This window comes from Podarcis vaucheri (assembly GCF_965113315.1).
Source record: "Podarcis vaucheri genome assembly, chromosome: 5".
Classification (NCBI taxonomy): Eukaryota; Metazoa; Chordata; class Lepidosauria; order Squamata; family Lacertidae; genus Podarcis; species Podarcis vaucheri.
Window position 1 is genome coordinate 93,940,186 of NC_138763.1, and position 27,984 is coordinate 93,968,169.

Sequence of the window (27,984 nt, forward strand, 5' to 3'; positions counted from 1 at the left end):
CTAGAAATCATAGCCCAACCATCTTTTACCATTGCCTTTTAGGAAGTCTGAGTAGATATTATCTGCCCGTGCTTTGGTTTAACACACGTACAGTGGTAAGTACTGAATTCGTTCCGGAGGTCCGCTCTTAACCTGAAACTGTTCTTAACCTGAAGCACCACTTTAGCTAAGGGGGCCTCCCGCTGCTGCTGCTGCGCCGCTGGAGCCCGATTTCTGTTCTTATCCTGAAGCACTATTTCTGGGTTAGCGGAGTCTGTAACCTGAAGCATCTGTAACCTGAGGTACCACTGTATATGAATGAGAAGGGGGAGGGTTCTTTAGCGACTGCCTTACAAGCTCAGAACTTGGTTACACAACTTTTTAATCCGCAGTAGTACCTCGGGTTACAAACACTTCAGCTTGCAAACTCCACTAACCCGGAAATAGTACTTTGCTCCCGGAATAAAAATGGAAATCCCATGCCAGCGGGAGGCCCCATTAGCAAAAGCGCACATCAGGTTAAGAACGGACCTCCGGAACAAATTAAGTTCGTAACCCAAGGTAATTGTAATTGGCACTGCCGAGATTATTTGCAACAAGAATGTTCCCTTAAGGCAGCTATTTCTGAATTGACTCTGTACCCTTTTTCTGCTGGCAGGAAAATGGGAGTGCCCTTGGCACCACTGTGATGTTTGTGGCAAGCCTTCTGTCTCCTTCTGCCACTTCTGCCCAAACTCTTTTTGCAAGAACCATCAAGACGAGACAGTGCTTGATTCTAACTTAACTGGACAGCTGTTCTGCTCGGATCACATTGGCGAGAATTTTGCTGAAAAGAAGGCGAAGAGACCCCCTAGAAAACTGGCCGCGCTGAAGTGCAAACGAAGACAAAGAAACAAATGGAAGAGGAAGGAATGTAAATAATGACGAACTGCAGTTCCTGCTGCCAACGCTGTCTTGTAGATAAGTTGTGAATAGGGTCAGGGAAGGACACGTCTTTTACATACATTCTGCAGGAATTGGGTTTGGGGCAGATCATTTTTAATCCACTGAGCCAACTGCAGCAGTGTGTTCTGTTGCTTCTGCACTGATCATGAACTGTGGCATGCAACGTTCAGCCACTTTCAGGACAAACCAGGTTTACTCTTCAGCAATAATGACAACACTTGAACTGTTAGGAGTGAAAAACCAATTCATTCCAGAATTTCCTAGTTGGAGGTGTGTTAATTTCCAACCAATTAAGGCGTATATGCATAGCTTTTTGAAATAGTAGTCACCACCCAGCAAGTGTTTAAATAGTGCTTAAGAAAGACATTATTAGCCTTTAAAGCAAAACGTTGTGCGTAGAGCTGCCTAAATTACCTGCATTAAGTGAGGCATATGGACATCGTACAGTTTAGAGGCACAGAGCTCAGTATAACAATATGCATTGAGCTCTGTTCAGAAGGATGTCTGGTTTGATTTGGATTTTATTTGGATTTTATTTTTGTTTTATTGTAATATTCTGCCAAGGAACAAGAACGTGATGGAAACAGGCAGCATACCACAACGAAAGCTTTGAAAGAAAGAACCGTCTCCTGTTGAGTTTCAAAGAAGGAAAATGATACCGTGACCACATTTAAATTGATATTAAAATCTATGCCCTTTTTTTTAGATTGTATTTGCATAATAAAAGCCTTTAAAAAACCATACTAATGCTCATTTACTATTCTTTTTAAAAGCCATGAATGTCTTCAGCAGTTAAATAGTGTTTTTTTTGTATCAAGGTAATAATGAAAAAGAAGTTAAGCAGCAGCTTCTAAAATAATACGGGTGGTAGGCCGATTCAAATTAATAGACCTACCTTAAAATAGACTCTCTGAAATTAATGAACATGGCTGAGTAAAACTTACATAGCACCCTAGATTTATTCTTTGGGTTCTTTTGAGTGTGGCATTGCAGTTATATAGTTGCCCTGTGACATGAGTGATTTTATTTCTCTTAATTAGCATTTCTAAATTTTGTTATCAACAGTCCTTTGGCAGATGCAGTTATGCAGACAATTGGGTTCCTTTCCTGTTAACTCTGCCAGTTTGAATGTTGTTTAGTTATTTAAATTCTAAAGTGAGAAAAATCCCGTATTTTTAGCTCTATAAGACTCACCTTTTCCCTCCTAAAAAGTAAGGGGAAATGTGTGTGCGTCTTATAGAGCGAATGCAGGCTGCACAGCTATCCCAGAAGCCAGAACAGCAAGAAGGATCACTGCTTTCACTGTGTAGCAATCCCTCTTGCTGTTCTGGCTTCTGAGATTCAGAATATTTTTTTTCTTGTTTTCCTCCTCCAAAAACTAGGTGCGTCTTGTGGTCTGGTGCGCCTTATAGAGCGAAAAATACGGTATCTAGTCTGCCACCTTTAAAATAATCAAATAAAAATTGCGGCCATTTCATCTTCATGGAATGAGCAGCCTTGTACTGAACTGCAAGGAACGAAGTTGACAGCCCATCTTGGTTCATGCCATTTGTAAACCATGTCATAGTTTTCCCAAATCAGCATCGTTGGGAACCATTTCTTTAATGAAACTCTATGATTCTTCCAGCAGTCAGCTATATGAATCTACTGGCAATTTTTACACGAAAAGTTTGACTGTCTCAGAGCATTGTATTCCAGTTTTAAGCTGCCACAATTTGACATAACCCTAATTTGGCACAATCGGAATTTGGGGTTACCACAGCTGTTTTGTAATGAACAAATCTCTTGGTATTCTTTTACCGAGATCTTGAGAAATACAGAATGTTATGTTGGACCTACCGTGAAGGTCCATTTTCTGCAGGGAATGGAGGAGAACCTGGAAGGGTTTGTCCCACTTGCCTGACTAATATGCAAAGTGGATGTCACTACCTCATGTGAAAGGCTGGTCTTCCTTACGATGCAGTTACACCAGCTGAAAAGAAAAACAGTTAAGCAGCAGCTACTAACATAAGCAGAGAGAGGTCTGAGTAAAATGAGTGCCAATTAAACAAGATGGAACCACCGCTAACATGAATGTGAGCAGTAGCAATATTGTGTACCAGTCACTCAAAACAGACCAAGTTGAAAAAAAGAACCATTAGATACTTTGCACATGTCATCTGTGTAAAACCCTAATTAAATGTTAAGAATAACTGCTGTTAAGAATTTTAAGAAAATACTACTCCAATACACTACAGGCCACAATTAAAAACCAATGGGAGCAGGACATAGGACATGGTTTAAACCATACCCAGTGGTCTAGAGGCTAGGGCAGGGGTCTGCAACCTGCGGCTCCGGAGCCGCATGTGGCTCTTTTACACCTTTGCCACGGCTCCGGGGCGGATACTAGCGAGGGGAGGAGGCGCATTGTGCGCCCCGACACTCCCCACTGTGGCGGGCGCTGTACTGGCTGTGACGTCGCATGGGGGCGGTGCGTGCGTTAAGCCACGCACCGTCCCAACGTCACCTTCCCGCCCGCTGTCAGATCGCAGCTCCGGAGATATATTTGTTTTAAATGTCACAATGGTTTTGCGGCTCCCAGGTTTTTTTTCTTCGGAAACAGGTCCAAGTGGCTCTTTTTGTCTTAAAGGTTGCAGACCCCTGGACTAAGGTCTAAATCACCATTCAAATCCATCTCGGCCAAAAGAACTCACCCTAAAACTTACATACCGTATTTTTCGTTCTATAAGACGCACCAGACCATAAGACCCACCTAGTTTTTGGAGGAGGAAAACAAGAAAAAAAAAATTCTGAATCTCAGAAGCCAGAACAGCTTGAGGGATCGCTGCGCAGTGAAAGCAGCAATCCCTCTTGCCGTTCTGGCTTTTGGGATAGCTGTGCAGCCTGCATTCGCTCCATAAGATGCACACACATTTCCCCTTACTTTTTAGGAGGGAAAAAGCGAGTCATTGAGCAAAAAATACGGTATAGATGATACCTAACACCATGGAAGCTGGCACAGATACACCCAGAAACTTCATCTAAATGCTGGAGATAGAAACGCAATAGGCATATAATGTACCTCCATATGTGGGAATGGCCCCAAATCCAATCCTTCTGGATATTGGTGCTGCAGGAAATTTCCAAAATAACAAAACAGGCAATAGAAGCCACTCCAGAACTTGCCCGATTAAATATCTTCCAGGACAACAACACACATGTACAGTACAAGGAACTCATAAGTCACTCTCGGCAGCTAGAAATATCATAACTAGACACTAGAAGGACCTATCGGGAGTGAACATAGACCACTGGTACCAAAACGTATGAGAAACCGCTGTACAGTGGTACCTCGGGTTAAGAACTTAATTCGTTCTGGAGGTCCGTTCTTAACCTGAAACTGTTCTTAACCTGAAGCACCACTTTAGCTAATGGGGCCACCTGCTGTCGCCGCCACGCAATTTCTGTTCTTATCCTGAAGCAAAGTTCTTAACCCGAGGTACTATTTCTGGGCTGGCGGAGTCTCTAACCTGAGGTACCACTGTACTAGAAGAGTTAACCAACCAACTCAAACTAGCACAGCGACAAGCTACAGAGGATGCCTTCACCCCAGTGTAAAAGGTAAAGGGACCCCTGACCATTAGGTCCAGTCGTGGCCGACTCTGGGGTTGCAGCGCTCATCTCGCTTTATTGGCTGAGGGAGCCGGCGTACAGCTTCCAGGTCATGTGGCCAGCATGACTAAGCTGCTTCTGGTGAACCAGAGCAGCGCACGGAAACACAGTTTACTTTTCCGCTGGAGTGGTACCTATTTATCTACTTGCAATGTCTGTTTTCAAACTGCTAGGTTGGCAGGAGCAGGGACCGAGCAACGGGAGCTCACCCCGTTTCAGGATTCGGCAAGTCCTAGGCTCTGTGGTTTAACCCACAGCGCCACCCGCGTCCCTCACCCCAGTGAGGTTCCCCTTTATTACATATGCAGGAGAATGACCTACACCCCCCCCCACAACAGCATACAAATCAATATGGCTAACCTGACCCATCAACCTTCACACAAATAAGACACAGCGCAATTGACTAAACACAACCAACGAAGCTCGGGAACCACAACTTCTCACAATATCAATAAAAAATTCACAAAGGGCCCACCCCTTGATGCTGACAACACCCCCCTCTCTAAGAATAGGCAATAGAACAAAAGAACAACCCCCATCTCCCCCCCTTCCCCCAATTGTAAGATGTCTATGACAAAAATGTCTCAACAAATGTAAACCGTAAAAAAGACGACGAATTGAAAGTGGAGACAGCAAAGCAAACAGGTACAGGGAGCAGTGCAACACAAAGAACCCAACACAAACAAATTAGAAAGAATAGCTGCACATTATGATGCTACAAGAAGGCGAGGTTATTAGAAAAATCTGAACTTTATTATACATACTATATTATGCTGAAAATATGTACCCAAGGACGTGAGGTTTTGAATTTACATCTGTACAAACACAAAATAGATTAGAAAACATGCAACATTTTACAAAACATTGCTTCTTAGAAAGGTACCAGTTTCCCAGAGGGCTCGGACTTAAAACTTTTGCCTGGTCTTAAAACATTTCTCCAATTTCAGATTTTGCTGTGAAAATGCAATTCCAAGCTACAGTATCAAAGTACCTTCGATAAGTTTGGCAAGTGTCACTTCAACATGATCCGTGGGGGAAAGAGTTGTGTGGTTACCAAAGGCGAGAGCCAAAGCTGAATTTTTCAAAGTGTAGTTAACCCTTTAGGGTTAAGGTCTGCGTTAAAGCTTTGTCAACGGAACCGGTGGGTTTCAATTGCTCTTGATGGCTGGGCAAAAAGAAACTGAAATTTTGTGACAGCCATTCGTGTCTGGCTTCTTTCATCACTCAGACTGAAGATCCTGAATGGATGAGCAGAACGATCTCGCCAGCGATGAAAGGAATGGCCTCTTTGTCTTGCTATGTCTGGCAGTGGTGATCTTCGTCGCATCACAACTGGGTCGCACATTTTAGATTGTATTCACCTGTTGTAGATCTCCCCCTTTGTAGAGACTTAGCAATTTCTCTCCCTAATGAGAGGGTTCATATATTATTTTGAAACCGCCAAGAAGTCCTCCCATCTTAATGATGGGTGACAAAAAAAGAAGTGGGAATGGTTATCACATGTAAAAAGCATGTTCTCGGCCCTCTGGAGACACCCCTACCTTCAAATTGTAACATGAATTGGCTTCCTCCTACCATGAAACAAGCTGTTCAGCTTTGGCTACGTATGTCAACAGGTTACAAAAGATGGGAGGTTTCACGCAAAAAATCTCTTTACAGAGCATATTGCCTCTTAAGCACCTCAGCTGGTGGTGTTTACTATCTGTAGTTTCACATCTAGCTTCCTTCCTGCAAATTTAAACATCACCAGACCCCCCAGTAAGCATTTTTGTACCCACTAAATGAACTAAACAGAAAAGGGAATGCAAACTTCCATTTGCCAAGATGTGTGACATATTGTGGCTAATACAATATGCTATCGTGTTGAAACTAGTGTGTGCTTTGTTTACTGTTATTCATTGTCTGCCCTGGCAAGCACATCTGTATTTCAAACATCTGTACTGTTATTTCCAAAATATTCACAGACATTCAAATGCTTTCTTTATCCTCACTTCCAGAACTGTCTGATCACATTATCAATGTTTAATTATCATGGCATGCAGAACTTTTGATCCATTGGTTTATATCATTTTAATCTTTACAAGATTAAACCTGCAACTTGTAGCTTATGTTTTAAACATTTCCATCTGAATAATTTGCCATTAACATTCATGCCATACTCAAAACTGACCAAAAAGAAAAAACAAGATAAACATGTCAAAATAATTAACGTTTTAAAAACAATCACATCGTTTGTGATAGCTGCTAAACTTTTTAAAAAAATCTTATGTCCTAAACACTTGGCCTTCCTATCATAGCTGAAATTTAGATGTGAGAGAACGAGAATGAAGCTCAGGTCTCTTACATCTTGCCAGCTGCCATTTTAAAACGCTCAACATACTAACCTTTTCGTAGCTTTTAATTTCAAAAATATAAAATCTATAAAAGATTCTGAATTAAAGGCTATCCAAACTGGTAGTTATGTTTCGGGGTTTTTTCCTGTGAAACCAAAACAAATGGCCAAAAAAACGCCCACCATCCTGTTTTTAATCCGTATTACTTCATAGTCTAGCTTTAGCTGTTTACAAAGTTAAATAAATATCTGACCTTTATCTGGAACCCTTTTCTGAAACCTTACATTTGCTACTGATCCCTACTAATCGTTTGGCTGAGGAGCAATTTTTTTTTTCTCCCATAACAAAGGTTATTCTGTTGTCAATACTCATTCCCACCCTCCAAGTTCTTTGGGGCAAGTAACATCAAACCGAAGACCACAGAGACACAGCGTGGTTACATCAGGATATAATTTAAAATAAGACCTTGTCTCTTTTCCTAGCTTTAGATTCTCTTAAGTGGATTCTCTAATCAGGTGCAGTTTGATAAATGCCAATATAAGCCTGGCTTAAAAGCTAGCATCTAGTTTGCTCCAATTTAAAGCCCGGGCTAACACAAAGCTCTTACATTGCGAATGATCTGTGCCTCTCTTTGACATCGGCTTTATTAATTTTTTTTAAAACTGTACCCACCATTTCTTGTGGAAATGCCAGTTGTAAGATTCCTTCTATTATCGTCCAAGCATAAACTGTTGAAACGATCAAGTTCCGAAAGCATAGCAGTTAGGAAACTGCTCCAAAGGCAGTCTCCTCCGTTTCTCCCTCTGAGAAGAGAGTCTTTTGCAACAGGTCCGCTGCTAAAAGGTGCTCTCCAATCTCGCGAAGCTGCAGGTAACGTCCGTGTAGATGGGGAGGAAAATTCCGAAGGATGCCATTCATTGACAAATCTCCAGCAACGGTAGCTAAATTAACCCTGGAAAAATCAGGGGTGAGCCAGCCAATTGCCAATATGACTCGTATTTAACACATTCCAACATGGACACAGGGATGCTGTTCCAAAGTAATTTCATGCCATGACATTCACAGACACTGTTTCAAAGGCCAGTCTTTGGTAGATTCAAAAGGTACCAGCTGGGCAAAAAAAAAAAAAAAGCCGGAGGGAAGAAGGGCTGGTTCCAACATAAAAGCAACATGCTTCCATTTCTCAGAACTTAGTTAAGTGACCCTGAAGCAGAGCTGAACCTTTAAAGAGCGGAGGGCAAATCAAGAGTCCTGCATTTCCACACAGAAGAAATTAGGTGCCATCCAGACCAAAACAAACCCCTTAACCTTTTGGTCTTTAGTGCTACTTTACATTTTAAAAAATGTATACATGTAAAAAAAGGGAGCCCGTTTACAGGACAGATGCATGTAAGTTGATGTATCTGCCATTATGCAGTTCTATGAATCGACTGTGTTGTTGGGCTTTACACAAACAAACAGCGTTACCCTTCATGTTTTCACAATCACTATGGGGGGGGGCATCCAACACGCCCTAAGCCAAAGGAGAGAAATGCAGCCACGCCCAATTTAAACGCAGAACCTAGAGTCAAACTAGGCATCGCTGCTGCAAAAAATGGTCTCAACTGGAAGGCAATTCCTCTCAAGACATTTGAACATAAATCTTTCTGCAAAAGGTAGATGCATTTCAGTTCTTCTTCAATCTGCTGCAATCGCTGCACAAGCGCGCGCACACACACACACACCCGGGACTCTTAGACAAGAATAATAAAGACAAGCGTTGCCGTTCTGCTCTTTTTCTTCCTGCTTCCGGAATTGATCGCCGCGAGTATTCTGGGTGGTTTACAATGAGGCCTAAATGGGAATGTTGTTCTGGCTAGTCAACACACTATGTACAATGCTGGCTTATTCTATGGTCTGTTTGGTCTACACTTTATTACTGAATTGTTTAAGAAACGTTAGTTATTGGTTTGTATTTCTTCAGTCTGGTCCACTGGCCAGTGGCGTAGTTCATTTCAAAAACTGTGTCCACCAGCATCGTGGTGCTTCCTGTGCCGTCAGCCTTTGGCAGCAGTTCCGTGTGTTCGCTCAGTTTGATCTGAATTATGTCGCCCTGTTCTTGACAAGGGTTTTCTGTGGAGGCAACAAGAGACACACGTCACGGGCGGGAGCTTAGCAAACACAAAACGGTTCAGGCCAGGAGCAATGCAGAAAACAAGATCTGCTCTGGTACACACCAGCAGCACCCTCATATACTTATTTCCAAGTCTGTGCTGCTATTCTGAAATAATTGCACCTACGACATTCAAGGATAGCTTTGTATCTCAGTGCACACAGATCCCCTACTCCGCCCCCAAGAGGAAGGTCACTGCAATGCCTCTGGGATCATTAAGCAGCCTTTTGCATCCCGGGCCTCTGCATAAGATGTCTTCATCTGACCTTGCCAGTTATCCCTGATCCTGCCAGCCAAAATATCCGAGAGATCTGCATTGGCTCACACTACGTTTCCGAGCACAATTCAAAGTTGGTGCTGACCTTTAAAGCCCTAAACAGCCTTGGTCCTGTATACCTGAAGGAGCGTCTCCACCCCCATCATTCAGCCCGGACACTGAGATCCAGCGCTGAGGGTCTTCTGGCGGTTCCCTCGCTGCGAGAAGTGAGGCTATAGGGAACCAGGCAGAGGGCCTTCTCAGCAGTGGCACCTGCCCTGTGGAACGCCCTCCCAGCAGATGTCAAGGCAATAAACAACTATTTTACTTTTAAAAGGCAACTGAAGGCAGCCCTCTTTAGGGAAGTTTTTAATGTCTAATGCTGTATTGTTTTTAATATTCAGTTGGAAGCTGCCCAGAGTGGCTGGGGAAACCCAGCCAGATGGGCGGGGTATAAATAAATCTATTATTATTATTATTATTATTATTATTATTATTATTATTATTATTATTATTATTATTATATCCAGGCACCTGGCTTTGATATTCAAGGCAAAGAAATACAGTTCGGAATACATGCCTCTGGATCCAGCCATGAACCCAAGGATGAGAGCCTTCTCTGGCCTTGTGACTTTGTTTGCGGTCTTGAACATTTCTTGCGCTGCATACATTTGTTCCTTCTGCAAGGAGGAGTCAGTAAGATTTTATTTCAGGAGAGGAAATGATCAGGAGAACAGAAAATAACTTCAAGCATCCAGCCTCATTGTTTCTCAATTGACAAATCCCTTATCTTGTGCAGGAATAGAAAAAGCATCAGTGCCCCTTGATAGAACCTCAGAGCTTTTATTCTAATCTTATTTTCATATAGTCAAGAGCGGTACATTGGCCAGAGCTCTTCATATTCTTGCAGCTGATATTCTCTCTCTGTCTGTGTGTCTTAAATCTACCACTATGTTCCAAGACAGAGGTACAGAGTAGGCCGTCACTTGGGTATCTTTCTGGGGGTCTTTGATCAAGTACCGAAATAGAAAGGTAAATGAATGCAAAGCCCTCTGGGAGATACACGGAAGCCCCAACCATCAGCCAATTGTTGGGGTTTAAAGAGCAGAACAGGGCTGACCAAGAGCACCTAAAATCAGCTGAACTCCCTGGTAGAACCAAGGGGGCCTGGAGGAGTTAACCTGGATTCTAGCTGCCCCCCCCCCCCCCAGTGCTCTATGAATCCAACCTGCTTCCTCTGGAGAGTACGAAGTGCCCCACTTGCAAATGTAGTTATTATTTTTCTGGGGGAAGACCCTTGAATCCCAAGAGCTCTTTCTGTGGAAGGGAAAATCTCTGCTTTTTAAGAGCATACCCCCACCCCGCTCTAAAGAGACTTCAAATGAGTTCCACGATCAGGGTTGCAGCATCTCCGATGGAGCATCTTCAAAGGAGCTTGCTGCAGCCACCATTCAGCTAAAGGGCTGTTGCAGGAACCTCTCCTTCAAGCCCTTGGCCTGAAGCCATTATGACATCTGGTAACTGGCAGGTAAGCGGTCTTCCCCACTTCTCAAAATTGGCTCATGGGCACGGGTGGAAGATTGGTTGTCACAACATAAAAACACAAAGTACGTAATAAAAATAAAAACTAGAATAACCCCACCAGCACATTTCAAATACCTTGTTAAAGAAGAACGTTTTTGCCTGGCGTCTAAAGGTGTATAATGAAGGTGCCACCTGAACCTCCTTAGTGGGTCATAAGTTGTATAGGCAGGGCACATATCAGTTCTCAACAGTATTGAGGTCTATTTGTAATCAAAGCAAATCCTGAAAGCGTTCTTAAAGAGCTACAAGGTAGGGCTGCCATACTTTCGGATTTTCCCGGACATTACCAGGATTTCAAAGGCAGAATTGACATTGGGGGGGGTGGATTTCCGAAAGGCGGTGCTTTGCCCTGGATCTTGAAAAATCAACAACTTTCGGGGCATCCTGGTTTTTACTTCTTGAAATGTGGCAACAAGGTTATTAGCAGCCATACCCTGGAATGTTAGCGGTCTTATGGTTTAGTACTACCCAGATCCGCATATTCATAAACAAGATTGCAAACGCCTGGCTATTTCTGTAGAAGCAACGGAAAGGATCCAAGCGCATTGTCTATATGCATTGTGAGAGAGTTCTCTTAGCTTACTGTTAGAGAGAGGTTCTTCTTGGGCGGCGCTTGCTGAGGAGGAGCTGCCGGTGGCGCCTGCACGGCTGGAGGGGCGGCGGGAGGAGTAACAGGAGAGGTAGGCGTCGCCGCAGCTGTGTTTGCGTTACTGTTATACATGGGTGTCCTTTGCTTAAACTGAGTCGGGACAGCAGTGCCAGGGGGCGTCGCAGGCTCTTCTTTCGCTTGCAAGGGTTCCCGGACAGAGCCAGCTGTTTGCAGCAAAAGATGTCATCAGCAACAACAAAATGGTCTTCGTACCGTTTACTCTCATTACAAATTTTAACGCTTCCCTACTTTTCACTAAAGGATAACATGTAACTTAGCAAAAAGGTCCCCCTCCGGCAGGCAGTGACAGTCTCTCAACCTTCTTCCTGATGCCCTGCCTTCATTTACCTCGCTTTTGCTTGTCTGCTTTTCTGTCTTCCTTGCTTGCCGCCACAGCACAGGGAAAACAGGTGATTGCAGAAGCCCAGAATTCCTCAGGCCATACGTGAAATTAAAATCCTGAGTGCTGCGGGGGCTTGAAAGACACCATTTGGGTACAAACTGAGATTATTCAACTGAAGCCTTTCTCCAGAAACAGCACGCCTGCTTCCTGTCAGATCTGAAATCGCCAATCGCTGCTTGAAGCTTATGTTTGTTTCTCTCAGATCTGAAACCTTTTCTCCTACACACGCTCACAACTCTAATTTCAAAAAGAGAGATTCTAAATATTACAAAGGCAAGAATCGATGCACAAAGGTTATGCACAGAGGGCAATGTGAAGAACCACGCCATGCTTCCCAGATACAGGGGGAAATGTTCTCGTGACACTTCCTCTGGGTAAAAAAAAGAGAGCGAGATATAAAATAGCACCACACAAAGGCAAGATCCTATAAAATTAATGTTATGTGCTTCAGTCCAGTCATGGGACACGAGCAGGGGAGGAAGGCATGACCCAAAAGGAAAGCCACATTTGGGCAACCTACAGCCCTCAGCTACTCTTACTCTTCCAGAGCCCCACACGCCCAGTCACTTTCCACCCATCAGCCGTCAAGTGGGCAGCAGCGAAAGGATCCCTCAACTAAACAGTATGGAGGCAGAGATGTTGTCCGGTTGGGAGAACTGTGAAGTGGAGGTTTCAACCTTCTCCTCCCCTCCATGCTCCTGAGGCAGCTACCCAGTGACATCTGTACTGAGGGTGCGCTGGAAGAAGCTGAGGTGAGAGAGAGTGTGTGCAAGTGTGTAAGCGCCCTGCCCATTATGTCATAAAGGTAAAGGGACCCCTGACCGTTGGGTCCGGTCGCGGCCGATTCTGGGGTTGCGGCGCTCATCTCGCTTTATTGGCCGAGGGAGCCGGCGTACAGCTTCCAGGTCATGTGCCCAGCATGACAAAGCTGCTTCTGGTGAACCAGAGCAGCGCATGGAAACACCATTTACCTTTCCGCCGGAGCAGTACCTATTTATCTACTTGCACTTTGATGTGATTTCAAACTGCTAGGCTGGCAGGAGCAGTGACTGAGCAACGGGAGCTCTACCTGTCTCAGGGATTCGAACCACCAACCTTTTGATCAGCAAGCCCTAGGCTCTGTGGTTTAGACCACAGCGCCACCTGTGTCCTACACAGTGCCACATTGTGCCATACAGCCACCAAATGCCTCCCCACCACCAGATATGGCCCTTGAGGACAAAAACATTGCCCACCCCTTCTTTATGCCACCTGGTTTCTGTTTCCTCCGAAATGCTTATATTCTGGTTTGCTTCTGAAGTTTCTGCGGGTTCTGGTTTAAACGCGACACCCGAAACCCGGTAATCTTTGAGATTATCCTAGGAGTTCAGACAATTGCCTGGCTTTGAAATATCAACAGCCACATCCCTCTTTTCCACTCAATCCTTTATGAAACTGCTTTGAGGTTTTATTACAATCAAGCAGCCTAATAAATGCTGTGAAATGTAATAAATAAAGAAGCACAAAGTGACCGAGTGTACTTTGTTGCTGCACAAATTTCCTCAGTGCTTTTTTCAAGAGCCTTTGAGGAACTTCATCTTTGCATCTTGGGATGTTAACTGAGAGAATCCTGTCATTTTACAGAAATGAGTGGATGTGGCAATTAGGGCGGAAGCTGACATAACTAATCTAAAGGAAGATGAAACTTCATCCATCACTGGCCAAGCAAGGTCTCTCTACATGACAGCACACAGACCATGCCCAGAAAGGATTCAAGGTCTCAGGAAGTATTATTCACAACAGGTTTGATTCTGCTTCATACATTTGCATTGTAACTTTAGTACAGACTAGGGAATCTCCAGTTTGCAGGCCTAATCCGGCACACCAGGCCTCCCCATTTGGCCCGGGGAGGATGCTTCTGGCAAGGCATGCCCATCTGCCCTACACCTGATGTCATACATGTGGGTCAGGTGGTGGGGTCTCCCTCGAAGTGGCTTAGCAGGCACGGCTGGGAACCCCCTGCAACCCTATGCGCAGGGCTTCCCAGTGGCTTGCAATGCTGTTGCGCCGGGCTTCTGAAGCACCAAACACCCAGCTGGTTGGGAAACACTGATGAACTGACTCTGACAGGTGCCAATCAACTGATGTTGGATGACTGGCAGGTGAGTTGTTCCTTCCACCTGCCGGTGTGTGTGAAGATAAGGATTGAGCTTACCGAGCCAAAAATGTTTCCCACCTCAGCTCTAGGCAATATTGTTATTATCTTTGGGCTTATTATAGAAACCGAAGCCCTGCACATCTTCCTTGAATTCAGGTATTTTTGGCTGTTTGAATACAGAACAGATTCAAAGCTTGCTGCAGGTGATGTGTCCTCGTTTGACTTGCACCCTGCGCACTGTTTTAAAACATTAAATAAACCTATTCTAATGAAAGTACTTGCCATAGCCTTTTGAGTGTCGTCGTTTTTACAATGTGGAACATATCAGTAACGAACACATTCAGAAGTGCAATAATGGAAAATTGTGTCACTTACCGGGCTGCGTGGTGTCGGAACTTGGAACATAAGAGGAAGATGGAACAACACTGGGTGCTGCAGGCAGATAGCTTGTAGAAGCCAGAGCAGGGTCATTGTTCAAAGAGGCAATTTTCTGTAAAACAGCACATGCATCCTTAAACTATTTCAAAAATAATTTTGACAATTCAAGGGTACATTGTTCGTGCCTGTGATTGCAGAGCAGAGCCCTACATGGATGAGGCTTAGAAAGCAGCCCAATATATAATAATGTTCTCAATCCTACCTGAGTAGATACGAGACCAGCAGCATAGTCTGGAGTAGCATTTTCGACGACTGTCTCTTCTTTCGCTTGCTTTTCCACCACTTCTGTATCTACACCGATAACAAACATAGAAGCTAGTTAGCCATAACTGCTGCCTTGTTTTGGTTACCCAAATAAAGAATTTTTAAAAATCCAAAATTACTTCCGAATCTTGAATTCTCTCCTCCCCCCCCCCAATTTTTTTTATTGGTTTTCACAATATTATAAACAAACAAACACATAAGACAAACAAACATAAATCATAGCCTTATTGAAATTTACACTTATTAACTTTGTTAAATGACTTCCCCACTTCCCCTTGGTTGAATTTCATTGCATGTCCTTTTAACGGTTTCCCAAATCATAATTCTTATAAAATTTAACTTAAACATAAACACCCTTAAATCTTCACTTTATGAAATTAAACATATTAATTCATCACTTAACACAAATAAAATCCTAAGCCGAATTTTGAATTCTCTGTACAAGCACGGATTCCACAGGGGAATGGTACTAGAAACAGCTGGAAGTAAAGTTTGGGCTGCAGGAACTCAGAACAGACATAACTGTGGCTATTCTATTCTATTCGTTTTGCTAACTCTCAGATCCAGCCAAATTTGTGTACAAACACAACAGAACAATTCAATTTGCCTCACTAGGCAAGTCGAAGAGCATGGGAGTCTTCATATAGTAGTTTTGCTTTATTAATGAAAACAGATTTAGATAGATGAATCAATAGTCATTTATATATTCCCTCTTGTTTCCCTGCATGTATTTTTCAAATGATGTGTGTTACTATTTTCCAAACCTCTCCGCTGGTCCGCAGGCAGGTGCCCTATTGTGAATTGTTCACTCTCTCAAGCCTATCACAAGTTAACAGACAATTATTCCATATTCTCAAATCTCAACTCCCTATAATTCCACAGCAGCTTTAACAGAACAGAAAAGGAAACAATTAGCCTTTAGCTCTAAATTTAATTTGACAGATGAAGTACAACAGACTTATGTTTGTAACCCTATATACTAACCTAAGGTCTTTCTTCTCCTTTTCGCTTCCCGGCCAGCACCAACCGTATCCAACTCCGAGATGTCGAGTAACTACAAATACACCAAACGAACACTTACTTTCACATTTATTGCAGAGTTTACTAGCTTCTGATGCATGGATTGCCCTGTCTACCTTTTACACTTCCACATACGTGCAACACGTGAGCTACTTCCCTTATACAATATTAACAAGGGGAAGCGAATTTAGTACAGTGGTACCTCTACATACGAACGGGATCCGTTCCGGAGCCCTGTTCGCATCTAGAGGTATATGTAACTAGCGATGGCACGTCTGCGCACGCCGCTTTTCGCCGCTTCTGCGCATGCACGCCATTTTGAGCGCATGCGCACGCAGCGAAACCCGGAAGTAACGCGCTCCGTTACTTCCGGGTTGCCAAGGAGCGCAACTCGAACGCGTTCAACTCGAAGCATATTTAACCCGAGGTATGACTGTATATGTATCCATACTGTACCTCACAATACCAAAGAGTACTGTGATTTTTTTAATTAAAAAACAAAACAAAACTGTGTAAACAGGGATGAAATAACACTCAAGCTAGTTGGACAAATACACAGGGCTGTTGTTTTTTTAACTTTGAAAAGACTGGATATTCAGAAGCCAAGGGAGAGTGTCAAGGAAAGCACACTTGAAGCTGCATAAATACCTTTACTCCTCTCTCTTTGCGCAGAGGAGTTCTCGAGGGTGGAATCGGAGTTCTGTTTCCGGCAGGGCTAAATACACTTGGAGTAGTGGGATTCCTGAAAGGTGCTTGTTTAGGTATCCCTTTGAGTGGAGCTATACAAAAACAAAAGGGGGGGGGATCACTGAACTGAACACAGCGGTAAGACTCCTAAAGGTAAAGGTAAAGGTAAAGGGACCCCTGACCATTAGGTCCAGTCGTGACCGACTCTGGGGTTGCGGCTCTCATCTCGCTTTATTGGCCAAGGGAGCTGGTCATGTGGCCAGCGTGACTAAGCCGCTTCTGGCGAACAAGAGCAGCACACGGAAACGCCATTTACCTTCCCACCGGAGCGGTCCCTATTTATCTACTTGCACTTTGACATGCTTTCGAACTGCTAGGTTGGCAGGAGCAGGGACCGAGCAACGGGAGCTCACCCCGTCGCAGGGATTCAAACCGCCGACCTTCTGATCGGCAAGTCCTAGGCTCTGTGGTTTAACCCACAGCGCCACCCGCGTCCCTTAGGGTTAGGTAAGGCTCCTACTGAAGACCAAAACATTTCAAAGCAATACTGATTATACATATAGATGAATTCACAAATGTAGTCCAGAGGACATTAGCGTTCTTCAAAATAGCTGTTTCGTGCTTTGCATATATACGTGTCTCTTAGATCTAAGAGAAAATTAAAATCCTACTTGTTGTATCGATCTTTTTGACTAGCCCTCTTCCTTTGGCATGGAAAGGCACTCCAGCGGTCTTCTTGAGCTGCTGTGCAGTTTCAGTAGCTACAAAAAATAATTCTAATTAATACTCCACCAGGAAAACGTATCAAGTCATTCTTAAACAGTGCTCTTCATGGAACAATTAAAACTTGACCCTCTCCGGAAAGAAATCATACCGCTCAATAATGCACAGACTGAATTTACAAACAGAGCTTCCCCTTTTTAGTGCTATACCTGGAACTGGAAGAACCCCTGGTCCTAGCGTACCTGCACACTTTTCATTCTAAAATATGTTGATATTGATCAATGCCACCAGCTCTCAACCCACCCATTCCAAAGGAATGTATTGCGCATGCCTGCCTTTCCCCTTCTCACACATGACATGATTCTTGCCCCTTTAAACAACTCTGTAGAACAAAGGGAAAATTTAAGGTGTGCAGCCTGAAAATCAGAAGCGAAAGAAGAAAAAGGTAAGGCTGTCAAAATTCACTGTTCTACATTTATCTTTTTTAACGAGAGAGAGATTGGGTAGGGAGAGAATGGTGGGGCTCCAACTGGGGTCACCCATATATTATATATATTAAATAGAGCCCCATCCCACCAGTTGAAGATCAAAGTTCTAGACTACAAAGCGTCAAGACTTCCTCCAAGGCTGGTTTCAGCATCTCAAATTCTATTGTGTATGTTGCATCTTTTTCAATTATTGTACAATACTGAGGCTATTCCTCTGGTGTTTTTCTTAACAGGTGCCTTGATACTTACACTTCTGCAGCAGCTCTGCTCGGAGAGTAGCGCTTTTTGGTTTACGTTTCAGCTGGAAGTGCTTCACAGGAGGAGTAAGTGGTCCAGCCAACGTGGTCAAGGCGTTCTTATTTAAGTACTGGCACTCCAGCGGCAGCATAGCTGACGATTCACATTCACTCACTATGTAATCGGAAAACAAATAGGAAATTAGTTCCTGTAACAACCAACATTAAGAAAAGCGTTCGTCCTTTGGGCAGACAACTACACCTTCCTCCCAACCTGGAAGACCAAACGTTTTCTCAATATCCTCAAGTTATCTTCATCTTGTCCATCACGTTCCCCATGGGGAGCTCACTTGCACAGCTAATCCAGCAGGCTTGAACTACTGATGGCCCATGACTTCACCCCAGCTTTCTCCAAAGATCGGCTGAGTTCCCCATGTGTAATTCAGCTGTGCAGCTGAGCTGGCTTTGTCTCTACATGTCTTGCACCAAAGGTCACATATGGGGGCAGGAGGACATGGCTTGGGGAAAACGGCTTCCTGTGATACTTGCGCTGGGTGAACTTTGGACCATGGGGCAGAGGCTCCCTACCCTGATTTACACCATAGCTGTCAACCGTCCTCTATTTGGCGGGAAACTCCCTTATCCCAGCGCCATGTCCCGCTGCTGTCCCTTATTGATGATGTCCCTTAAATTTCCCAGGTTTCAAAGGAAGCAGCTCTTCTCCCTCCCCCCCGCCAGCCAGGGAGGAGGGAGGCTCCAACTGTGTTGCTTAGCTACCCAGCCCAGCCCCCTCCAGCCTCCTCTCACCAGCCTCGGCCCCCGGGAGCCCCTCCCCGCCGGGACTGGCGGGAGCCTCGGGCCCTTCCACCACCATCCTCCTCGCGGCCGCCAAATTGAGCATCTCTGCCTGGGGCCTCTGCCCATCGCCGCCGCTCCCGCCAGGCCGTACTGCGGCTGCGCCGCCGAAACACCCAAATGAGATGGGCAGCCTGGCACAGCCTATGAATTGCTGAGGAGCCTTGAGAGGAGAGTGAGGGCAACCACAGAGAAAGCAGTTCAGAGAGAGGAGGAGGAAGAGGAGGCGCTGGCAGGTGTTCCAAGGGCTAACCATAGAGGGGGAAAGCGGAGGAAGGACCGCAAGCGCTTCTCCCATAGATTTGTAGTGGGAGACTAGCATAGATGGTCTGGTATGCGGGTTTACTTCGGGCGCTATTCCCCCTCCCTTCCTCCCGCTCTGCCTGGTGGAATTGAGAGTTGCAGATGGAGCACGAGAGAAAAGATACAGAACTGCAGCAGCATCTTCGTAGTTTGGGCTTCATTTTGCGTGAAAAGTGGCTGCTGCTTGTAGTTATTTAATTGCAGTGTTTCATCGACTGGTGTCTTGAGCAGCAACCTCTGGAAACGAAGGGCTAAAAACCGGTGCTGCGCTCCCAAATTATCTGGTCCCTTTTAACTTCGTATTTCAGCTGGCTGACGAAAATCCCTTATTTTGGCTGCTGATCCCTTATTTCCGAGGCTGCTGGTCCCTTATTTTCAAATCTCTAAGTTGACAGCTATGATTTACACTCATCAATTCAGGCAACTTGTTGTGCAAAGAGATTTATATTTTGGAACAGCCCTCCCCCAATGTGTAAGCTGTAGGAGAGGCTCATCAAGCAGTGAAACGGAACTGTGCTGCCCCCCCTGCCAACAATGGGCTTCTCTCACCTGTGTTGTGGCAGCGCCCACAAAGCACTGGCTTCCAGTGGGATCTCACTGAAATCTCGTGAGATTTCAGTGCTGCTGCCAACGCCCCTTTTCCACTGGCGGGTCCCTCACCTTGCCTCATAAGTGGGCCAGGTCTGATAAGCGGACCGGGTATGGGGTTTTAGCCTCCTTTTCAGTCTCAAGGAAAAGTGGCAAGAGCACAGGCTATATTAATAAATAATAATGATAATTTTTATTTATACCCCGCCCTCCCCAGCCACGGATGGGCTCAGGGCGGCTAACAAGCAATAATAAAAACAAGTTGAATGAATACAACTTAAAAACAATATTAAAATACAACATTAAAATATTAAAATGCAGCCTCATCACAGGAGAAGAAAGGAAAAAGAAAAAAGAAAGAGGGGGAGGGAATCAAATTGGCTCCAAGCCAAAGGCCAGGCGGAACAACTCTGTCTTACAGGCCCTGCGGAAAGAAATCAGATCCTGCAGGGCCCTGGTCTCATGAGGCAGAGCGTTCCACCAGGCCGGAGCCAGTTTTGAAAAGGCCCTGGCTCTGGTTGAAGCTAATCTAACTTCCTTAGGGCCCGGGACCACTAGGGTGTTGCTATTTATGGACCTTGAGGCTCTCCGTGGGGCATACCGGGAGAGGCGGTCCCATAGGTATGAGGGTCCTAGGCCGTGAAGGGCTTTAAAGGTCAAAACCAGCACCTTAAATCTGACCCTTAAATATTAGCACCATCTCACATCCCTTGAGCTTTACCCGTCAGACATATCTTGAGGCATAACTGAGCCAGCAGAACATGAGACCCTTAATCTCAGGGTTGTGGGTTCGAACCCCACGTTGGGTGAAATATTCCTGCATTGCAGGGGGTTGGACTAGATCAGGGGTCGGCAAGGTTTACCTCGCCTGGGCCACTTCACTCCGGCGGAGATCCTTCTGTGGCCGGATTGCACGTGCGTGTGCGTACGCGTCCGCAATTTCCGGTCTGCATCTGCGCAGATGCAATTTATGGCGGCTGCGCAGACGCGATTTCCAGTGCCGCAGAAGAAAGTCCCCACACCACACCGTGCCGGTTTAGCGCAGCACGCAGCGACTCACCAAGCAGGTGACTCAGTTCAGGGGCGGCTGGTGGGCCGGTTAAACAACCCCCGTGGGCTGCTTCTGGCCCATGGGCCTTAGGCTGCCTACTCCTGGACTAGATGATACTCATGGTCCCTTCCAACTCTGCAATCATGCTCTGCCCCTCAGGTGGGTGACATTTTCTGTCAAATGCTCCCTTTGAACTCCCCTAAGGTTCCACCTCCAAAAATCTTTCCTCTGAGCCTCAGACCCAGAACACCTGGCAATCCTACCCCTACATCCTGAGAAACGCAGGATTAATCTATTAATCTAAACATAGCCCAATCCACAATTTACCAAGCAAACGCAGTACAATTTCACAGGAATTTACATGAAATTTACCTACCTTTTTCTCGCAGTTCTCCTAAAATATCCTGAACATTGGGATTCTGCTCTTCCAGATCAAGGTTAAGGGAACCTATATCGGGAAATGATTTCAAGATATCGGCCACCATTAAGACCCAGGGGTCCGGATCCAAGGTCGCAAGCTGGATGATTTCTGTCAGCGCATTTTTCATCTAACAAAAATGAAGAGAGAAGGCAAGTCAAGAGTGGAATGTTCAAAGCACATTAAGAGCTGCTTTGTCAAAACTTTACTGAATAGACCAAACCTGTAGCTCACATTCGCTGGGGTAAAAGATGTAGAGTAAGGAGTAGGGAATACAGAGGCAAATTTGCCCATCCCTACATCTGTACACTGAGCACTGAAGGAAAATGGGTGGCAGCACTTCTACAGCCCTCTCTCCAAGGCAGATGCCCTTCCTTAGAGCGAGGCTGCCCCCCAAATGTGCCTGTTTAAAGTTTAGTATGAGTAAACTGTGAAACTTTAAACGGTATTTGTCACAAATGGCAAAGGCACAGGTGCTCTCTGGTCATCTCACCCACAATTTCTCTCCCTGTGAAGAAGGACACTTCCTCACAAGTAAGAGAGTCTCAAAGAGTCTAGGAATGCCCACACTGCTGCCCCAAATGCAGCGGCAAAATTTTTCTATAGCAGGTCTCAGAAGCAGGCATGAGTGCACAGGGGGAGGTCTCAGATAGCAAAACGTTTTGAGCCAGCCCCAGCCACACCCTGATATCACTTAAATAGCAATGAGGTCTTCTATTTTTTTCTGAACAACAGAGGTTAAATAATACTTTGTTGCACAGTGAGGAACGATTTTCCTCTACTTAAACAGAATACAAACTATTTAAACTAAATGTTACTCCAACACAGTCCATTTTATAAAATGGTCCATTATACAGTCATACCTCGGGTTAAAGTAGCTTCGGGTTGAGCGTTTTCAGGTTGTATTCCGCAGGCGACCCAGAAGTAACAGAACGGGTTACTTCTGGGTTCTGCCGCTCGCGCATGCACAGACGCTCAAAATGACGTCACATGCATGCACAGAAGCGGTGAATCGTGACGCACGCATGCGCAGACACCCGTTGCATTCTGCTCAGGATGCGAACGGGGCTCCAGAACAGATTCCGTTCGCATCCAGAGGTACCACTGTACAGTGATACCTAGGGTTAAGTACTTAATTCATTCCGGAGGGCCGTTCTTAACCTGAAACTGTTCTTAACCTGAAGCACCACTTTAGCTAATGGGGCCTCCCGCTGCAGCACGATTTCTGTTCTCATCCTGAAGCAAAGTTCTTAACCCGAGGTACTATTTCTGGGTTAGCGGAGTCTGTAACCTGAAGCGTATGTAACCTGAGGTACCACTGTATAGGGTACTGCAATGACAGATATTTGAGAGACACATTTTTTTTTAAAAAAGCTACGGATTTGCTTTTTAAAAATCAGAGCAGGAAGAATCACAATTATTACAACATAGCTCCAATTTAGAACAAAAACAAGCTTGATTAGAAAAAGGAAATATATGATAAAATCCTGTTAAGGACAAACAATTTAAAGCAATCATACAGTATAAGCTGAAAAATTGGGAGATGTGTTAATGAAAAGTTACATAAATATTCTTAAACTGTGGATAGTATTAACAAATGCGTTGTTACCCAAGTCCAAGGAGAGTCACATGGTTGTAGAGAAGATCTGTGATGCCATACTTAAGATTACTATATTCAGCTTTTGACACAAAGAGGAATGGCCAGTATCGGAAAAGTTCATAAGCATTACAAAAATGAAAAATAGACTTTGAAGCAAAATGGAGTGCTAAGGGAGTTAGGTGATTTATATATAATTAAAGCATTACAGAGAAGAAATAATTCTCTCTGTCTTCTGAGGATAGGGCAAGGAACAGTGTATAAATTAGTCAGATCAATATAAGGTGACTAGGGATACCTGTGAACCTTTCTTTGCAGATAGCTGCCTGCTCATCTAACCTTAACAGACTATGCAGCAGGCAATCTGTTCCAGACTAAGGCATGGATCTGATGATCCACTGGATTCCTATGCACACATTTTCTAAGAATGGGGAATCCTTAGGTTCAAGTTCCTGCTCAGAAAAGCTCAGCAGGTGGCAATACAGTTTCAGCTTGAGGGATTGTTTTGAGATTTAGCAATGTCTCAATAAAAAATGTTGGGAATTAGAATTAGGACCTTTCTTGCATATTTTGGTATTACATATGTGGCATATGTTGGGAACATTACTGGAGATGTCAAAGTGCAGGTGCCAAGTTGTCACATGTCAAGCTGTAGGACAGAGACCAGTTTTACTGAATCCAGAAAGTTCCTAAGTGCATTGAAATGAAATGAAATGAAATTTATTACAGTCCCAGACCAGATTCACATACTGTTTCCTATGTGCATTTACTCCAAAGAGAGGGCCAGTTGTTTCAGTGGTTCATGCACACGTATTTGAAAGTAAGTGCATGAAACTGCAGCCTTAAAAGTGATGCTGCTTAGACAGAAATCTGCCTTTTGCTTCTGAGACATAACTGCAGTGCAAAAGACATGCAACTGCAAAACCAAAGGTTTTGGATTCTGCTTCTAGATTGTGGAAAAGCTCTATTTAGTTGCAAATCAGTATGCTTTCACTGCTCTAGCAACTATTTAGTACCATTTAGCATGTTTCCCCAGGTGCATTCATACACCTGGAAAGGATGCTAGCAATATCTCTAGCTCACAAAAACTGGGATGCTCAAATCAGTTACTACGGCTGCCAGTAACTGCAGTTGACTGAGGCACATCACCACTAGTATTTACTTCCAGCTTTCCTCTGAATGGTTACCTATCTATTTTCTGGACCTATCAATATATCTGATAGTTTGTTTTCCCCATGGAAACAATCACCAATGCCCTAACAGCAGAAATGGTAATGCATACCCATACTAGTAGAGCAATGCTTCAAAATGATCTTGCATAAACCTAAAAGTATAATAGTACGTAGAGTAAGAATGCTGGAACCCACTGAAACAAACCATTAGGTTTGGAAGATCACATAATCCTGGGATGTGGCTCATAAGCCATTTGGAAATCACACCCTGTAGCACTAGACCTTACTTCCCAGTTACGACCAGCAAATCAATACTAGCTAAAAATGGGAACTCCTCTCTAAAGCAGTCATAAAGACTTTAATAGATATTACACTCCCAAGCCAGTATTAAATAAATGTACTGCCAGAGCCCTTGCCTACAAACAGTAGCAGAGTTTTCTAGTGGGCCTTTGCAATTTTGAAGATGCTTGTTAAATTTGTCGTAACATTGCACTATGTGATTTATGTGCTTTTATCCTTTCGTTTCAATAAACCAAGGTTTCCTTTTCCAAAGTTTGGTTTGTTGCACACACACACACTTCAGAAAAGTGCCTACTGCTTTCAACAAAAGGGTGTGCTCCTCTCTGGAAGGGAGACGTTTGGGGGGTTGAGTGAGAAGCAGATACTTATGGGATCAATTCAGACATTTGTATGGAGTCTTTCCCTGAAGCTGTATGAAAAGTACCGTATTTTTCGCTCTATAAGATGCAGCAGACCATAAGACGCACTTACTTTTTGGAAGAGAAAAACAAGAAAAAAGATATTCTGAATCCCATAAGCCAGCTTATCCCATAAACTGTTCTGGCTTATGGGATAGCTGCGTGCAGCCTCTCCCAGCCAGGGAGGCTACGCGGCTAAGAAGCCAGGACAGCCAGCGGGATCGCAGCGCAGCAATCCTGCTGGCAGTCCTGGCTTCTGACTTAGCCACGCGCAGCCTCTCCCGGACAAGTGGAGCCTTCATGCCCTGCCCAGGAGAGGCTGTGCATGGCTAAGGCTCCCCAAAGAGCCGCGCTCCCTTTAAAGAGCCACACACACGCTCCACGCGGCTCTTTAAAGGGAGCGCTGAGCAGAGCCTCCCGCCTGCATTCGCTCCATAAGACACACAAACATTTCCCCTTACTTTTTAGGAGGGGAAAAGTGTGTCTTATAGAGCGAAAAATACGGTATACCAACGCCTTTCTATGGTCTTAAGCAGAACAGCCCAAGTAAAGCACTAGCACTCAGCTCCACTGCATGCATAAACCAAGTCTGGGATGAAGTTGGGAAGGGATCTTGCTTCAAACTCTTGCAAGAGATGGGCTGGGCCAGACTGAACATACATCGGTGATGTGATATGGCAGAAGCAGGCAGTGATTTCTGTTGAATCACCTAGTGCCTACTGGCTACTAATATCCCCCCCCCAAATAATTAAGCACATCTCCATCCGATTTCCCCTCCCCCAAAAGCACTTGTAAAAAAATCGGAAACAAGAGTGCATTCTTTCAGGGTATTGTCCAGAGTTTAACATTTTGCCTTATCCGATTAAAAGGTCACAACTTATGGAGCCTTGCTTTGGAAAAGGGGGTAAAAAAACCCAGCCAGGTGGACCTCAGGAATATTGTGAGTATTTGTGTGTTTGTGGGTGTGTATAAATAAGAGATCGGTCAATGAGGAATTGCAGCCCACCCCTGTGAACAAGGAAAACCCATATTGCAGGTTTGCTGCAATTCACCTTGGGAATAGTTTTGAGTATTTGTGTGTGTTTTTGTGTATGTGTATAAATAAAAGATCATTCAATAAGGAAGGGCAGCCCACCCCTTCAAAAGTGCACCTCATGGTAAGCAAAGGACCTCGGAAAAGGTTGAGTATTTGTATGTGTGTGTTTGTGTGTGTATATGTGTATAAATAAAAGATCATTCAATAAGGAAGGGCAGCCCACCCCTTCAAAAGTGCACCTCATGGTAAGCAAAGGACCTCGGGAAAAGTTGAGTATTTGTATGTGTGTGTTTGTGTGTGTATATGTGTATAAATAAAAGATCATTCAATAAGGAAGGGCAGCCCACCCCTTCAAAAGTGCACCTCATGGTAAGCAAAGGACCTCGGGAAAAGTTGAGTATTTGTATGTGTGTGTTTGTGTGTGTATATGTGTATAAATAAAAGATCATTCAATAAGGAAGGGCAGCCCACCCCTTCAAAAGTGCACCTCATGGTAAGCAAAGGACCTCGGGAAAATTTGTGTCTGTGTGTCTGTGTGTGTATATAAATAAAAAATCACTCTATAAGGAGGTGCAGCCCACCCCTTCGAAAGTGCACCTTAGGGTAAGCAAAGGACTTCGGGAAAAGTTTGAGTAATTGTGTGTTTGGGTGTCTATATTTAAATGTGTATGTGTGTGTAAATAAATAAAAGATCACTCAATTAGAAACTGGACCTCGGGAAAAGTTTGAGTATTTGTGTGTCTATATATAAATGTGTGTGTGTGTGTGTGTGTGTGTGTAAATAAATAAAAGATCACTGAATTAGGAAGTGCAGACCACCCCTTCGAAAGTGCACCTCAAGGTAAGCAAAGGACCTCGGGAAAAGTGTGTGTGTGTGTGTGTGTAAATATAAAAGATCACACAATTAGGAAGTGCAGCCCACCCGGGCGAAGGAGGAAAACCCACCTTGCAGGTCTGGCTGCAACGGACCTCAGGAATACTTCCGAGCCCTTTCTTGGCGCGCGTCTATATATGTGTGTGTGTTGTTGTCGTTGGCACCCGAGTATTTATGTGTTTGGGTGTCTATGTATAAATGTGTATGTGTGTGTAAATAAATAAAAGACCACTCAATTAGGAACTGCAGCCCAGCCCTTTGAAAGTGCACCTTAGGGTAAGCAAAGGACCTCGGGAAAAGTTTGAGTATTTGTGTGTTTGGGTGTCTATATATAAATATATGTGTGTGTGTGTGTGTGTGTGTGTGTGTGTGTGTAAATATAAAAGATCACACAATTAGGAAGTGCAGCCCACCCGGGTGAAGGAGGAAAATCCACCTTGCAGGTCTGGCTGCAACGGACCTCAGGAATACTTCCGAGCCCTTTCTTGGCGCGCGTCTATATATGTGTGTGTGTTGTTGTCGTTGGCACCTGAGTATTTATGTGTTTGGGTGTCTATGTATAAATGTGTATGTGTGTGTAAATAAATAAAAGACCACTCAATTAGGAACTGCAGCCCAGCCCTTTGAAAGTGCACCTTAGGGTAAGCAAAGGACCTCGGGAAAAGTTTGAGTATTTGTGTGTTTGGGTGTCTATATATAAATATATGTGTGTGTGTGTGTGTGTGTGTAAATATAAAAGATCACACAATTAGGAAGTGCAGCCCACCCGGGTGAAGGAGGAAAATCCACCTTGCAGGTCTGGCTGCAACGGACCTCAGGAATACTTCCGAGCCCTTTCTTGGCGCGCGTCTATATATGTGTGTGTGTGTGTGTTGTTGTCGTTGGCACCCGTCTGCCTCGGCGGGAGACCCTTTCCCTACGGTGCGTGTGTGCGGCGATGGGATGTGCGTCCACCCGAGCCCCCTGTCCCACCCTGGGGCGAAGGAGAGGACCCCCACCCCCTCACAGATGGGCCTCGGGGGGCAGGAGGAAGCGGCGCCCACCCGGGGGGGGGGGGCGAAGCGACGACTGAGGGGCGCCGGGGCCCGTCCCGGGGGGGGGGGTGTCCCGGCTTCCCTCACGGCTGTTTGGGGGGTGGGCGGCCTCCTCAGGGGTCTCTCCCTCCGCCTCACCTCGTCCACCGCGCGGCGAGGCAGGTGCAGCATCCCCAGCAGGAGCTTGAGCTTGACGGGCGACGAGAGGCCGTGGAAGCAGAGGCGGATGTTGTCCACCACCGAGGCCGTGAGCAGCGAGGCGATGCTGGGCGGCGCCCACAGCTCGTCCGCCGAGCCCAGCTTGTTGTGCAGCCACAGGCCGGTGTCGCTCTCCCGCATCGACGCCATCTTGGAGCGGGGGGGGTGGAGGGGAGGGGAGGCTCTCGGCGGGCATTTTATGAAGACACCTAAAA

General features: G+C 44.9%; 2 protein-coding genes across 3 annotated transcripts in view; one reads left to right on the forward strand and one right to left on the reverse strand.

Annotated features, from left to right (window-relative positions):
• NSD2 (nuclear receptor binding SET domain protein 2) overlaps positions 1–1,665 on the forward strand; it is a 60,078-nt gene extending 58,413 nt beyond the window's left edge. Inside the window, exon 22 of the mRNA XM_082223365.1 lies at positions 638–1,665. Within this exon, the coding sequence (XP_082079491.1) occupies positions 638–900 (263 nt within the window). The 3' untranslated portion in view covers positions 901–1,665. The remainder of the gene's footprint in view (positions 1–637) is intronic.
• A 3,641-nt stretch (positions 1,666–5,306) lies between these two features.
• Positions 5,307–27,960, reverse strand: NELFA (negative elongation factor complex member A). 2 transcript variants are annotated; one of them, XR_014219949.1, is made up of 12 exons: positions 27,710–27,953; positions 21,119–21,290; positions 17,959–18,120; positions 17,170–17,259; positions 16,460–16,590; positions 15,776–15,845; positions 14,730–14,818; positions 14,465–14,579; positions 11,484–11,713; positions 9,897–9,996; positions 7,581–9,020; positions 5,307–5,981 (listed from the first exon to the last, which is right to left on the reverse strand). XR_014219949.1 is itself a non-coding variant. In XM_082223172.1 (11 exons), the coding sequence occupies exons 1-11, from the start codon at positions 27,917–27,919 to the stop codon at positions 8,836–8,838; spliced, it is 1,554 nt and encodes a 517-aa protein (XP_082079298.1). In that variant the 5' UTR covers positions 27,920–27,960; the 3' UTR covers positions 5,307–8,835. The 2 variants fall into 2 exon arrangements, 1 of the variants encoding a protein (XP_082079298.1); XM_082223172.1 differs by having other exon boundaries at positions 5,307–9,020; positions 27,710–27,960.
• Positions 27,961–27,984: the final 24 nt, after the last annotated feature.